The sequence below is a fragment of the Prinia subflava genome, chromosome 5 (assembly GCF_021018805.1).
Source record: "Prinia subflava isolate CZ2003 ecotype Zambia chromosome 5, Cam_Psub_1.2, whole genome shotgun sequence".
NCBI lineage: Eukaryota > Metazoa > Chordata > Aves > Passeriformes > Cisticolidae > Prinia > Prinia subflava.
The window spans coordinates 48,447,335-48,463,852 of record NC_086251.1 but is presented as its reverse complement, the minus strand read 5'-3'; the positions used below and the strand labels follow the sequence as shown (position 1 = coordinate 48,463,852).

Sequence of the window (16,518 nt, the reverse complement as noted above, 5' to 3'; positions counted from 1 at the left end):
TAGTGAGGCTTATGTGCGTTTCAGACTGTTGGTCTGTCTAGCCCCTACAATGGAGTTCAGTGCTGCTCCTGCAATTCCCACGAAGTGTAAATCTTGCTGCAGCATACTGCTTTGTGAGAACTCCTGTGCTGACCTGCCCTTGTAATAACTGGAGTTTCTGGTTGTTCCCATCATCACTAGCCTGCATGACCTCCACCACATGCTGTATTCCTGCCCTGGCAATGCTAACAATCTGAGACATGCACCTCTCTCCCGCATCTCTCTGTGTTCAGGACAAGATTTTCTCTGTAGAGTTAGTTCTAACCACAAATGCTCCAGTGCTTTCTGCAACTTCTTGTTTTCTGTCTCTGAACCTACAGCCCACATTCATTTTTTCCAAGGCCCCATTAGAACTGGTAAAGTCCTTCTTCCTTTGCGGCGTTGGCTGTGCTGAATCTCAGTCAGAGCATCACAATAACGAGGCTGTGGCTGCCTTGTTCCAGCACAGCTCAGCTGCAGCCCAAGCAGATGCCAGCACTGGAAGGCACAGCCCACCAGCCTGCACAGAGCTGCTGCCCACCAGCCTGCACAGAGCTGCTGCCCACCAGCCTGCACAGAGCTGCTGCCCACCACAGGGTCCTGCCTGCCTTGGCTGCAGGGTAGGAGCTCCCAGCTCCCCACTTTGCCATGCTACCGGCAGCCTCAGAAGGGCTGGAAGGAGGGTGGCAGGTCCTGCTGAGGTGCTGCTGACCCGGGAAAAGTGGCTGTGAGGCAGTGCTGGGACTCCTGCTGTGTGGGGAGACTCACAGGAGCTGTCACTGCTGCTCTGCAGTAGGATTGATGTGCCCAGGTCAGCCCTGCTCTGCAAACACTCAGAGCTTGAAGAAATGGGTTGGTGCCCGGAGTGTGCGGAATGCATGCTTGGCAGAGGGATTTGGGTAGGTGGATTTGTTTCAGTCCTCCCTGCATGAAGAAAGGAGAGCCAAGACCAACACCCCAGTGTTTACATGCTCCAACTAGAGCTCTCCCTTCTTCGTAAGTGGACTGGCTAAATTCTGAAAACAGGATTGTATGAGGAAATAAGTATCTTAAAAAATACAAGAGTAAGATTTATTGATAATTTCTGTTATAGCCACCTGCAAATCAAATCTAAAATTTTCTTTAAGGATGAACAGGGGGAATTCTCTTCAAAGCTGATCTTATTTAAAAGATCTCATATGGAAGCACCATGCCACATGAGACAGCAAGGTGATACAATTATCACAGTCATGGACAGTCTGCAGTGTACAGGGCAATGTCAGAGCCAATCTTCCATAATCCCCAACATCTAAAATATAAGTGTTTGTGTCAGACATTAGTTACACCTACCTAATCTCCTTACCTTCTGAGGAGAGCAATCAGTGTCTCCAGACAGTGATTGTTCTGATCTGCTGACAGTGACAAAATTAGAGAAGACAAATTTTACCTTTACAAGCCCTATGGTGTCTCACTGTACAAATATATGCTACATAGGCTGCAGGGGTTCACTATTTTGAGCAAATACAACAATGATGTTGCTGAATAAAGCTTCTCAGTAATGAAGGAAGCAATAACCAAGTATTAATCTTGTTTTAAAGAGAAACTGACCCTGTAGTGGCAGCAATCAGGGATGGAGATGAAAAAGCAGTATGCAACATGATGAAATCAGGAAAAAACCTTTCTGTACCTAACAAGGATGGCTGGATACCCCTCCACGAAGCTGCATACTATGGCCAAGTGGGCTGCCTGAGCCTGTTGCAAAAAGGTCAGTGAAGTTAAAACTAACTCTTTACAAAAGGGAAAAGAAGAACATTAATAAACTAAAAGGCCAAATCAGCAGTATTTCAATCCTAGCTTGGGGCTGTGTATGAAGCTTCTTTCCAACCTCCCTGCCTGTGTATTAATTTCACCTTCTCTTGGAAAGTAGGTTTCCAGACTGAAGCCTCTAAAATAAGATATTTGGGAGAAAGTGGTATGGGATAGATTCTGCCAAGCTCTGGATTTCTCATGCTCAGGCCTTGAAGCTGAGCTCTCTCCTATCATGAGCTGCTTGGCTGCTGCAAGCTGGCAGGAATAACCCCACTTTCCCCTGGGAGGAGAAACAACCCAGCATCTCTTTGCTGGTGCTTGAAGTTAATTCCTGTAGTTAGTGTTCGAACTTGGGCTGAAGAACAGTTGCTCAACGCCTTTCTGCATCACTAGTAGTCAAAGCTGAACATTTTAATCTAAACTGAAGACAGGTTTCAATACTCAACCTGAGTTATAGTAACACTGTAGTACATTCCTAATTTACATTGTTTATGGAAATGAATAAACAACAGAAACTGAGACCCTCAAGGATTTAGGAGGTGGTGGTGCTGCGGGTACTGGTGCACTCCATGCCACACTGACTTTGGGCTGGCCGTCCCTCCACAGCGTACCCAGGCACCATCGACCAGCGCACCCTCAACGAGGAGACAGCTCTGTACCTGGCCACCAGCCGGGGCCACCTGGACTGCCTGCTCACCCTGCTGCAGGCTGGCGCTGAGCCCGACATCTCCAACAAGGCCAGAGAAACGCCGCTCTACAAAGGTGAGGGCCTGCTTGTACAGGGAGGCCAGCTCCTCTGGCACCACCAGGGCGGAACTGCAGGGTCACTTGTGATGAGGGGCTGGAAGTCAATGATCAGCTCTGGTTCTCTGCTTCCCTGTGGCAGTCCTCTATCTCCTATGCCTGATCTGCCATGCCATGGCCCTTTATCTCACCCTCAACAAGACAGGAATAGCAGCTGTCCAGCAGGGTGCAGCTGTGATGGGGTGCTGAGGGTGAGGGGTGAGGTGTTCAGTGGGGCCCTAAGCTGTCTGCATGTCCCAAATTTACAGAAAGCTGGGCAGTGAAGGACTATGTATGCTTTGCTAAACAGTAGGACCTAAGTAGCTGCTAGAAGTGCAAGTACAATAACTGTAGACGTGCCAGTGATTCATATACTGTGTGGGTCAGGCCATGCTATGTGCTATGGGACAGTCATACAATTATAAACAATTCAGATAAAGTATTTAACACAGACATATCACTTTGCTGCTGGTTGGAGAGAACACTTTCTTCTTTTAGCAGACTAGCAATATATCCATGATATCACAAACATTCAGAGACCTCTCACACCTTCACATCTAACCTTCTTTGCTCCTGCCATGACACTTTCTAGCACTCTAAAACACTAAAAACACATATTACAGGTTAAAACAGCAACCTTGCCTACAATTTTGGATGCCTAGCATTACAGATGCATTTAAAATGCTTTTGTTTTAAAAGTTTGACTTTTAGTTGACCAGGGAAAAGCTGTTCAGCTGTGCATTAAACACACAGTAGTGGTTGTAGTTGTAGTAGTAGTAGTAGTTGTAGTAGTAGTAGTAGTGCTCACAGTAATAATAATCACAATAACAATGATATAAAAACACCCTTTAGCCAGTGAACTGTTAGAAAGAATGGGCTAGTCTTGATGCAGTATCTTCTACACCATCCTCCAACAACAACAACAACAACAAAAGAGTTAAAAAAACTGTCATAACAAAATAGTCGTCCCTCATATGTAAGCAAATTAAACTCTGCAGAGCCATGGGTAGATAATTACAGAAATGTCTAATTACATAGTTGCTTCCAGTATATGAGTGACACCTGTTTATGGGGAGAGCACCATGGAGATATTGCAAGGGAAGAATCAGAACTAAAAGGTGGGACTTCTGTGAGAAAAAGGCACCATTATTTCAAAGACAAAATGAATTGCTATGAAATGTGCTTCTCTTCCGTACATTGTACAACAGATGCTAATTGTGGCTTTTCCATGTAGCTACTCACCCTATGTACCTTTAGGTTGGAGTCCTGTCATTAAGGTGCAATGGAAGCCTCATGATTTGACATTCAAAAACCTATGGGACAAATTGGTAGAACAAAAAATCAACAAAATGCTATTAATGATTAAGAAACTATCTTTAGATGGTCCTGAACTATAAATTGAACTATAAATTGAGAAAGTGCTACTGACTCACACAACTGTTGGTTTGAGATTTTTTTTATTTTCTTGTCTACGTGCAGCTTTTACTGCAGTCCATGGCAGTAAGATGAAGAGTCAGTCTGCACAGAATTTGGAAAGAAAGTGTTCAGGTCACGTGATTTCTGTAACATATTTGTTCTTCATAAATTACTTCCTGCACCTTATCACCTCACTGTGTCCCTGCGGTTTCCTGTTGGTACAAATGTGCTGGGCCAGATTCCCCCCAGCACCAGGCTTGGCACAACCCCTGCACAGGACAATTAGCCAGGTCCAGCTGAAGACTGGCTTCACTGCCACATCCTTTCTGAGCCTCACACGGTGTCACTTGGCAGAAGCCCTTGCTTTTATACAGACCTAAATGGCTCTATGGCCTACTTGTATTATATTGTCTTGGGCTACATGAAACAGATACACAACACCTGGAAAATTTTCAAAAGCCTGTCCTAGCCTCTTCCCTTTTTTCTAAAACAGCTTGTGAGCGCAAGAATGCAGAGGCTGCAAGACTGCTGGTGCAGTACAATGCAGACACCAACCATCGCTGCAATCGGGGCTGGACTGCTCTCCATGAGGCTGTCTCCCGAAATGACCTGGAGATCATGGATATCCTTGTGAAAGGGGGTGCCAAGATTGAGTCAGCAAACGCCTATGGGATCACTTCTTTATTTGTGGCAGCTGAGAGTGGGCAGTTGGAAGCTTTGAGATACCTTGCAAGATGTGGTGAGTACGGCCTACATGCACCTATTCATTTAATTCTTAATAATTCAGAGTTTCCCAGTAATTCTCCCTGGATCAGTTTTTCTGTTTCTTGAGGCAAGGCCTAACCTGCAGAGGCACTAAAACCCTGTTGCTCCTGATGGTGGAATTAGGCAGGGTCTTTCACAGAGCATGAAATACATGGTCTAGACACATGTGCTTCTTCATTTATGGTTATCTGCTTTGGGTAGTAATGTGGTGCTGTCTACTGCACCTCCTAACAGCTTCCTAAAGCCATACTGCTGCACACATGTAGCCTAAAATCCAGTCAGTCATGAAACACAGCTGTAGGTGTTAATAGATGGCAGAAGTTGAACTTCAGCCACGCCCATCTGCTCATGAACGTGTGCAGTGATGGGCGAGGTTAGCTGTCCTCAACATGTATCCTCTGAAAATAGATAAATTACTACTGTAGAGTTTATGGGTTTATATCAAATAGAAGCACACTCACTCTCCCTGTGTGTAAATGTTCAAACATATAAACAGAGTGAATCTGAATCTAATTTACACTAAACCTATCTTTTACTGCTCCGTTCATGTAAAACAGCTTTACAATAAGCACAATACACTTCACTACTATTCTGAGGCATATTTTATTTTCACAATGGACTAATATCTTCAATGAAGGTAAGACTTGGGTCCTGCACTTGCAAAACAAAAGCTGACCAGTGATGAAGATAAGAAAAACTTTTGAAAAAATTAGTATGATCAAGGAAGATATGAGAGTTGGGAAACAAAAAATGTGTTCTGCTGCCCAGCTAGTCTGTCAAGAGTGTTTTGTTTGACCAGCTAGTCCATCATGCTGCCCATGACTTAAGAAACTAAGCCAGAATGTGATTTGTGTTTCAAATGAGATAGATATTAAGATTTTCTTAAAGTTCAATTTTGAGAAAAATACACAAGAAAAAAACCCAATAGAACTGTCCAATTGTTTCAGGCCCTGAAAAGCTCTTCTGAGCATCCCAGGAATGATATCATTCATTGTTTATGATGAGCAATTTTCATCATAAAAAGGGTTTTTTTTCTCATTAGGAACGTAGTCCTGTGTTATGTTTTGTCACTGTAATTCTGCTGATGTTTCCAGCTACAACATCTTCAAAGGGCCAAACACAACACAGATGTTTCAGCTTAGGATGAGAGCCCAGGGAAATGTTCTCATTGGCAGGGAGTTTTCATGATCAAACAGAAGAGTGATCGGTTTCTTCATTGGAGTTTAGAAGCAAAACTCCAGTGAACTGTCATTCCCATTTAGGATACACATAGAGCAGCCTTCCTGAGAACACCGTGCTACAGCACATGACAGCCAAAACCCAGGCTTAAGGACCTTAAATACCTACAACAGAAAAAGCTAGATTCTATGTTGTTTATGGCAAAAAATATTGTCTTGGTTTATTAGTTGCATGTTATTCATTAAGCAAAGAACACATTAAAGCTCAAGAAAGAAATTCCCAAATAATCTATTAGTTCAGTGATAGTCTTTCTCTTTTTTGTAGTAAAACTTACCATTTGAGCCTAACTCCAACCCTCATGAAGTGAAGAGATATGGCCTCAGGTGCTGAGTTTTGAGATGCAATATTCATTGATTAAGGCACTCCCAAATAAAACCTGTTTCGAATTGTTGAACACCATGCAGATGCCATTTTATTTTAGCCTGGATACATACTAAAATTAAAAAGGAGTATTAATACTATAAATGTATGTAATACTTAGAGTGTGACTATGTAGAGTATAAATGATACATATAAATAAATACATACAGATTTATATATAAATAGATGTCCACAGAATTTTGGAGAGCACCTATTGAGATAATCTAGTCCAAACTCCTGCCCAGGAAAAGTACATATACATAGTGTAAACACATAAATATTAATGGAATTACGTTGTTTGAAAGAAAGGTCATGCCATATAAAGAACAGCCCATTTAATTTTTTTTTTTACCTTTGACCTACAGCTGATGAAACCTGGACTCATGATTGGGACCTAATAGTTGCCACCCATGATAAACTGTCCCTCAAAAAATTCCCATCATATTATAAACCAGTGTAAATCTATGATATAAAGGTGTACAACTGATATGACTATGCCACCTCTGATATGACTGTGTTCACATCCCCATCCAGCACATTTTGTAGCTCCAGTGTCATGGAAATGCAAGTGTTAATACAAAGTATGTTCCGCCCATCTCATTTTAACCTTTTGGTGCTAAAAGGTTTTCTTCTTTCCTAGGTGCTGATATAAATACACAAGCCAGTGATAACGCCTCTGCTCTTTATGAAGCCTGTAAAAATGGACATGTGCCTATTGTGGAGTTTCTTTTGTCCCAAGGAGCAGATGCTAACAAAGCCAATAAGGATGGCCTGTTACCTCTTCACATAGCAGCCAAAAAAGGCATTTGCGAGTAAGTTTTAGTTAGTTTTGTGGTTTCATCTTTTAGATATATTTTCATATTTTAGAAGAATCCAAAGTGCTTACAAAAAGGACAATGTAATGTCCCAGAACTAATTCTGAGCAATGTGAGCAAGGCAGACACAAGTTGAGAAGTGGCCTTTCTGCTTGCAGAACTCAGGCTAGAACTATAATCTGGAGAGTGTGTTTGGAGGCTGGGATGGGATGGGGTGAGCAGGAATATGGGGTAAAGATTCCTTTAATTTACCAAGACATTACCCATTACATCTAAATAACATCATGTATCTTCATACTGAAGTCCTCAAATATTCTTGAAATATAATAGAAGAAGTATTGGTGGGGAGTGTTAGACCTTAACAGCTTTTGCAGGATGGTTTGCAATCATTTTCCTACATGGGCCCAGTGTGATTCTTCTGCACAAGCAGAAGGTGCTGGATTTGTCTCTGGTGTCTTCAGGTTTTTTAAACAATAATTCAGTTCCTGACAGCAGGAAGTGGTCAAGTGGATCTCTAGGGCATTACTGAGATTGTTGCTAGAATATGGTGTCCAGTTCTGATATCCTTCCTTTCAGAAACCTTTCAGGAAATTGTAAAGGCTTCTGAAAAGGAGGACAAGAATTTCTCCTGCTCTGGAAAATATACATTATTAGTGAGTAATTAAATAACTCTTAATTGTAACAGAAAAAATCATTTAAAAGACCCACTGCTTTCTTTCTGAAATTAAATATGTTTGGGATAGAGTCGAGCATATTTTTTAAACAGGGAGAAAAGTAACCAGTGGAAAAAATAAGCAGAAATCAGACAGAATTACCAGTCCTCTGAAACAGAGATTTTTCTAGAAAAGTGACAAACTTTATAGTCTGTGATAAAGAATATCAATTTAGAAGATGCTGTCTGGGGATGGGACATTACACTGTCATGTAAGTAGTAATCTGGGACATTGCATAGAGCTTCTGAGCCTGAGCTCCATAGCATTTACTTCTGATCCTAGAGCAAGTTTTAGTTCCTGCTTTTAATGGCTCACTGCTGGAAGAATAAGTGACCCACAGCTAATTCTTCATTGCAGTAACAGACCCCTTTGGTGACTGTAGAGGACTCTTCTGACTATCACAGTTTCTATCAAATATTTCTACAACAAACAAATGAGAGTGTCTGTCTGCAATGACTGTCTCTGGACAGGACAGCTATCTGTGCAGAGAACTGCTCAGGTGGATCCCTACGTATTTCACAGCATCTCAGGAGTAAAAGCTTTAACGTCCCTACACTTTCCCATAATGTTTTTCATTCTAGCATTTAGATTTGCTTGGGAATGCCAATTAAGCTTCTCAAATCACTTTGATAGACCTGAGGATATTAATTTTCTGTAGTTGGAGTAGGTCTGGTTCCTTGTGCAAGCTGTATTCTAGAGGGCAGCTCAGTGTCAACTTACATAACAGGTTTATGCACTTACATCATGCACATGGATACCCTGCACTGACTAACATAGGTATGATTCAAAATTTTCTCCAGGGTTGGAGTTATAAAGTAATTTTCTTGTGTGAGAGACAGAATTCAGCGTCAGTTGTTTACTCTCTAAAAAGTTTACCTGAAAGTACAGTAAGTTGATCTGAATCCAATTTGTATATAGAGTATGGGCCAGGTCTTTGAATCTTTCCCTCCCCTCAGTAGTCTCACACTCTGCCCTGAAAAGAAATTTACATGGAAACTCCACAACCTGAGTTCATCCCTGGGTTATGAAAGGAAGGGCCTGGTTCAGGGCTTGTATCTGTCATTCTCAACAATCAGCAGCACAAATGAGACCAGAATTTAGTTCAAACTCTGCATTCCTTCACTTGTAAAAGACTGAGCACAAATTTTGTGCACAAGTGCTGCAAACTAAGTAGAAAAGAAAGACAAAAGAAAAATATATTCTCTTATAAATATTTATCTAAATGACAAAACTTTAGCCCTTTTGGCTTATCATTCTTAATTCCTCTGGTATTCAGTAAAATAACACCCTTCATGGTGACCTCTGTATTCCTGCAGATTTAGTACGTAATTCTGCAGGAATTCCACACTTCAACTTTTTGCCAGAGCACGAAGGCTCCCTACCATCAAAAAGCCAAGAATGCGGTCCCAGGGCTCAACTGTCAACTCTTGTTGCTTGGTGTTTGTTTATTTTAAATGACACCTTGTCAATACTGACCTGAAATTTGTAAGGGTCATCTCATAAGCTGAGTACAATCACAAGCAGTCATTTAACTCTTTCCCCCCTAGAACTGAGATGTCGTGAAGCGTGGGCAGATTTATTAAGTAAACACAAGTCAGGAAACTCTTGGCATGCTCACACTAAGGATGCTCTGCCACCTCCTCCATATAGACAAATAGAAAGCACAGAAGCAGGTGTCAGGGATTAGGGAGATCTTGGCACTATTTAAAAACTGTACATGAAGCTCATCCCTGTGACAGACATGGGATGTGGTCTGACTTGTCTGGCCTTGGCTGCCTTCATTTGAGTTGCATTCTCCCTCTAGGAAATGCCCCAGAGGCACCATATTTCTGAACTGACCCACTCTGAAGGGTGAGAAAGAGACACAGGTTCAAGCTACACAATTAAACTGATAAAAATTTGATGCTTCCTGCTTGTCATACCAAAATAAATGTGGGGTACAGGGACTGTACTGAGCTCTAGGACACTACAGCATTTGCATGCAGAGCCTCAGCGTGGCACCCGTGCAGCGAGGTTCAGGTTCCACTTGCAGACAGAAATGATGCAGTGCCTCTTTAACTCAGATGTGACGAGCTGGCTGGAGCACACATGCTGGAGGGAAAGAACAAAACAGACCCTTAAATCTTCAAAACATTTGATCATGAGATGAGTAATGCTGGTACTTGGCATAGTGTCCTCACAGTGCTCTGTGCCCTTTTTGTTATTAGGCTCTTACAGAACATTTGCTGATGGTGGGACTCTGCCAGCTCACCAGCACCCAAACCTCCTGCTCCCTGGCAAGTGTCACAGTGCTGGAAAATTAGTGTGACTGCTTGGAGAAAAAAAAAGTGCTTATTTTCCCAAGATATTTCCATAATCTAAAAAGCCTTTTTGTTTAAAAATGAGATGTAGAAGTAACTTGGAGACATCAACAGTCCATCATGTAAACAGGAACATAATCCTGTAAAATGCTATGCATCTTCAACTCTTATTTCAGCTCCTGGGAGTGTTGGAGGCTCAGTCTTTCACAGGATCACAAGATCATCACAGACAAAGGTTTTACTGGCTTAGTTCATTATGTAAATATATGTTTGAGGGCCCAGTGTTGGGACTAGCCATTACAGTCAAGGTGAAGATATGTAGCCTTTCAAAGGAGACACACTGCATGGTAGGAAACTGAGCTTTACATGTTTGTGTGTCACCAGAGCTGTTGACTGCTAGGTAGAGTAGTCTGCATGGAAGGAAAAGAGGTGGAGGTGTGCTTGGCTTCCCAGCACACACAAAATCCTATTTAAGATAGCCTCCTCTACACAGATATTACAAAGGAAGTGTGGAGAACTCCTGACACAGCAGGCAGACACAGGCTGGATGACCCCTAGGTGCTTTCTGAAAGTAGGTTGAGGTGACTTGTCTGTATCTAGAGAATCAGCCTAGGGCCTTGGCTATATCACCCAACTTTATGAGCAGAAGATGAAGGTTTAACCCATGGGGTTGCTCATGCACCTCCATTGACACCTGTGCAGACATAAAGATGATCATGGATTTGTGACTGCAGGGCTCCTGTTCACCATATATTTGGAATTCCTATTACATATTAGAGCAGCTTGATTTATGTTGTTGTGTTTAAAGCCACATCACGCTTCCCAATAGCAATCCCTCATTACTGGGGTTGAGGACTTGGCTGCACATTTTTTCTCCCTCAGCTGAAGCGTAGAAACCAGCCTGGAAAATATTTTTTACTTCTTTTTCTCCCTTTCACTAATAGTCTTTTTGGCTCCCTGTGATCTGGGATGGATATTGATAGCCCTATGAATTTGCCATAAGCCACACAGTGAAGGCCTACAGAATAGGGATCAGTGAAGGGTCATAACTGCAAAATCTAATAGGGGTGGCCTGGGAACCAAACCTCTAGTTTACCCTAGCTCAGTCCTGTAGACATGGAGTTTCACCCCCGTCTGGTGTCAAGCCTGTTGCTGTGGCTGTGACCCACAGGACCTGCCAGCACTTTGTGTTGGCACCCTTCTCTGCTGAGCAGTAAAGCAAACCCTGTGAAGGGGAGATACATTCTCTCTGCTGGCACTCAGGCTGGAGGCTGTGCACTGTTTCCTTCAGTCCTACCCACAGCATGATGATGAAGGTGCAAACATCTGGTAGTTCCTGGCTGATCGTCTGCCATTTGGGCTGTGGAAATTACAACAGGGTGAGTGAGTGCCAGCATGTCATCTCCTCTTTGTAAGTGCCCCTGTAGTTGCTATTACATCACAGAAACTGGGTGATAATCTCTAAAAATGTGTTCCTCCATGAAAGGGAAAGGTCACACAACCCACATTTTTGGCAAGGTAAGTGCACAGGGAGTTGCTGACAGGTTTGGGGTTTGCACACTGGTTTCTCGGAGTGGCTCCTGTGCCCGAGTTAGCAGGCTCTGCCTTACGGGTACAATCACAAAGCTATGACTTGCTTTAGGGCTGTGGCTCCCCTAGAGCTCACTGGTGCTGACTGAGTCTCCTCGTGGCAGGATTGTCTCCATGCTGATCCCTGTGACCAGCCGCACCCGTGTCAAGCGCAGCGGCATCAGCCCCCTGCACCTGGCGGCCGAACGCAACAACGACGACATCTTGGAAGAGCTGATAGATGCTGGCTACGAGGTCAACACTGCCCTCTCTGACGAGCGCTCCTGCCTTTATGAGGACAGACGCACCACCCCACTCTATTTTGCTGTTTTTAACAACAATATCTACGCCACAGAGCTGCTGCTGCAAGCCGGAGCCAACCCCAACGTTGACCTCATTAACCCATTACTCATCTCCATCCGCCACGGCTGCCTGAAGACCATGAAACTGCTTCTTGACCATGGGGCAAACATTGATGCCTACATATCAAGTCACCCCACCACATTTCCAGCTACCATCATGTTCTCAATGAAGTACCTTTCTGTGCTGAAGTACCTGCTGGATCTGGGCTGTGACGCGGGTTCCTGTTTTGAGTGTCAGTACGGAAATGGCCCCCACCCTGCATTAAATTACAGGCGGGAAAGACTCAATGATCCTCAGGTGACCAGGGAGCCAACTGTAGTACAGGTAAGCACTGCCTAGTCTGCCTACAGGACTTCTGAGGACATCTAACAGTGGGTTTTGGGTTTTGACAACTTTAGCATATTTTTTTTCCAACTTCTTTGTGAGAGAATATGCCACTATCCCTACCTTATTTACAGAAAAAAAGGCTCAATATGAGTCTGCAAGCATTCCAAGTTTGTGTCCAATGACTGCAGGAAGGTAGGCAACAGCCACTGTGGCCACAGCTTGAATTTACAGTGAATTGTAGCCATCTTGACAGTCTTACCAACAGTTCCACAATGCTCTTTCCTCCGGACCTGAGGTGCCAGGAGAGAGGCACATTTTCCTAACAAATATTTGGATGATAGCATGTGGGTGGTAAAACCTTTCTTTTTTAACTTGCCCTGTAGGATTTGTTTTGTCTGATACAGAATGTTAGCTACTGGCTACATGAAAACAGTCTAGTGCTTCACTGTGTGAGGGTAAACCAGTTAATGTGAACAACTGCAGTTTTTGAGTCTACTTGATAAGCAGTCATGGAGACAGAGCATAAATTATTACATTAGCTGTGTGACTGAGTTATACTTGATGTTTTCACAAGAGATTAGGAGATTTAGGTCTATGATTTCATATTTTCAAAGCCACTTATAGGCTCTAGATATCTATATTTTATACATGTATCTTTGCAGTCCTTTCTAAAATGTAGCTGGGCTCAGCTTTCATTGGGCTGGAATGGGACTCTCAACCCCTTAAAGGGTTTGCACTGTCTCAGATTATACTTTTTTCTGATTTCTGTGTGTTCTCTCCTTCCAATGTACCTCAAAACCTCATGCTCCACTCAAAATTTACTGTCTTTCAACATGCTACATAAAAATGAAATCTCAACATGTCAGTGTTTCTATTTTGCAAAGAATAGGGGAAGAAATCAATCAGCTTCTATGTAGCTTAAGTGCAGTTTTGAGGGATTCAGAAGAATCCCAAAGGTATCATTACCAATACAGGTTCTTTGGTGGTGGAAAGAATAAAGAAATAAAGGAAATAAAGGAAAACATTAAAAGATCCTAGGAAATCTTTTTATCAGTCTTGTCTTCTAAAAGACTTTACTGTCCAGTAACATATCTGGGGGAAAAAAAATCTTATAGAGAGAATTTTAAGAGTCCATCACAATAATCTCTTATCCTAAACAGGGCTTTTCCCTCAAGAGTCTTTGTCACAACAAAATTCCTCCAGGGTACCATATTTTTTTGTCAAAAAATTTATAAAATATCTCTAGTTCTTGATCTGTGATATGGTAGCACATTGAGTGAACAGAGATGGGATTCCAAGACAAGCAGAGAGGGTTTGTCTGTAGCCCTCAATGATATCCTAGCCACTAAAAAACAGTTCCTTCTAGATCTCACCTGAAACTATTGCCTAAGAAAATATTAGGTCATTCACAAAGAGTCACATCTAAAGGTCACATCACATGAGGCAGACATAGCAAAAACTGTATAAAATTTTATCTGTGCCCAGAGAGAAAGCATGAGGACAGATGCACACAGAAAAAAAAAAAGTAATCCCTTCCCTGTAATACTGGTTTTAATTTGTTTTTACTGCTAGGATTTTGGCTAATAAAAGCGACGTTTCTGTGGTAGCTTTATGATATGTAGTTATGGTATGGTTTATATTTTGAAATATGAAGGATCTTATGAAATGACAACTGTCTCCACACAAAGGATGTTCTTTTTCTATTTTCTTGTGTAAGATTACATAAGTATAATAAATCTGAGTTAATACTCTTTATAAAGACTATGACCTACTGTAACTGGATTTAGAAAATGCACAAATGTAAGTCATCACTGGTGCTACTAAATAATGTGTCCTGGAGAAAGTGAACACAGAAAAATGGTTGCTGACTGCCTCCACGTTTCCGGAGCTGCTGTTGATCCCGGGAAGGTGGGACGGACAGCAGTACCTTACTGCCACGAGAGGGCATTCGGGTTTCTGCCGAGAACACAAGCTGAGAGCCTCTTGGTCCCTGAGTCAATCTCACTGCCTGGTGTCATAGTTTTGCATTATTTTTCTTTATTTTGCTACGCTCATTTTCCTGCAATGTGTTTTAAAAAGTGTTTTTTCCAGAAGATGTTTTTATATCCAAGCTTGTAAACAGGAAAGAGAGAAAAAGGCAGGCAAGGTGTCTGGTGGAGACAAGAAGAGAGCAAGATCCAGTGTTTTATGGCCCTACACATGTCTTCATTTCACTCTAATAAAGCAGTTGCTGCAAGGAGGTGGCAGTGCAGGTGCCCAATCTGTGCCCCAGAGGTAACTGCACGGCAGTAACACACACCAGAGAGTGACAGCCAGACACACAACACTGCACCTCCTGTGAGCAGCCCAGGTGGGACACTGTGGGCTGTCCACCACCATCCTTCTGACATTACTGTCTCTAGTTGTCCTGGGAAACATTACATGGTGATGTCCAGTGAAAAATAAGAGTCAGAAGAGTAGTAAACACCTCTGTGAATGCTCTCATCTTGAACAAAATAACCTTATTTTCCACAGCTCTATTTTACAGGGTGAGCTAATATAATTTTACTTCTGAATAAGAGTATCCACACAAGAGTTTAATGATTTTGAGTTAGGACTCATGCATGAATAATCAAATTTGATGTAGTTACAGGAATTTAAACTGAGAGAGCTTTGAGCTGGTGCATTTTCTTTCCTGTTTGGTGTGGGCTTAGAAGGTATTTGCAAACAGTCTGAGCAACTAAGTTGATGGATGATGCTTCAGCCACCATGATTCAATAGGGTTTCACCATGTGCCTGACTTCTTATCCACACAGCATGATTTAATCAATGTTAAACTTCCTGAGTGCTTGCATGCGGATTACATCCACAGATATCTTCATCATATGCAGAACCGTAAGACAGACAGATGAAACTGATTGGTATAATATACATATTTAAATTAAAGTGGGCAGATTTTTTTAAAATGAGACTGCTTAAATCTATTCTTCATATCTCCCTAAGAAGCCCTCCATGCAATGGATTTGGGTCCTCTGCAGCTTACACTGGAGACAATAGAAAATTTGCATGATCCAGGACTGAATAAGTAAAGCGCCCCTCTAGTAGGGTCAGGATAGTTCCCATATGAGTACAACAGGTTTCACTGTTGTACTGAATGAACTGGGATTCATCTGTGCAGAAATTTGTCCAGACTTGTTTCTAGTAAGATCTTTGGTCCCCCAAAGCTGCAGGTTCACAAAGATACTAGCAGGTTCACAAGAAGCAGGAGGTGCTGCATTCTTCTGAATCTCTCTCTTTCCATAAGATTCATTTTTGCCCCACAGAGCCCCAGCCAAGAAGGGAAAGGACCCAGCACGCTTGGTCACAGGGTCCTAGACTGCATGGACCTTTCAGCAGCCCCTGACTAGCTTGGGGCAAAGCTCCTCTGCCCTTGTATTTCTGTGGAAGTAGGATCTTAGGACTAGTAAACAATTCAGCATTATTCCATGCTCCAGAGCTAGGAGTTCACCAGGGATTTGTCATCCTGTGATTGCAAAGAGAGGGTTCCACCATCAGCTGGAAAAGAACAGGCTTTAGTGGAAGTTTTTTGAAGGAATTGGTGATTGCCTTCACAGCTGGTAGAAGGGGGTACCATCAAAGCTGTCAGGCTATTGCAATTGCTTTTTCCACAAGTGTATTTATGTTCCACTGATGTAGCCAATCTGTTTTTCCTTGAAGTTTTGTGAAATGGTGTCTACTCCAGAGATAAGTCGCTGGGCGGGGCCGATCATCGATGTTCTTCTGGATTATGTGGGTAATGTGCAGCTCTGTTCCCGGCTCAAGGAGCACATTGACAGCTATGAGGACTGGGCTGTCATTAAAGAAAAAGCAGGTAAGGCCTGCCAGAAAAGACTCTGGCACAAATAGTCCCACTGTTGGATTCAAAACCTCAGTCACCATCTCCTCTTAGTATTCATCCCATAAACTTGAAAGGAATTCCCTGCTGTGACTGACCAGGTGGGAGGGACAGAAATTTCTGGGGAGTGAAATTTCCTGTGGAGTGAAATCCCCACCAGCCGTGGATCTGACCCACTGGGGCATGAG

The 16,518-nt window shown here is 42.6% G+C and overlaps 1 protein-coding gene across 2 annotated transcripts in view; it reads left to right on the top strand.

Annotated features, from left to right (window-relative positions):
* ASB2 (ankyrin repeat and SOCS box containing 2) overlaps positions 1 to 16,518 on the top strand; it is a 28,850-nt gene that overhangs the window by 10,895 nt on the left and 1,437 nt on the right. For both annotated transcript variants that reach the window (XM_063399274.1, XM_063399273.1), the window contains 6 exons: positions 1,596 to 1,762; positions 2,413 to 2,568; positions 4,499 to 4,744; positions 7,010 to 7,181; positions 11,892 to 12,453; positions 16,153 to 16,306. In XM_063399274.1, the coding sequence (XP_063255344.1) occupies positions 1,596 to 1,762; positions 2,413 to 2,568; positions 4,499 to 4,744; positions 7,010 to 7,181; positions 11,892 to 12,453; positions 16,153 to 16,306 (1,457 nt within the window). The remainder of the gene's footprint in view (positions 1 to 1,595; positions 1,763 to 2,412; positions 2,569 to 4,498; positions 4,745 to 7,009; positions 7,182 to 11,891; positions 12,454 to 16,152; positions 16,307 to 16,518) is intronic.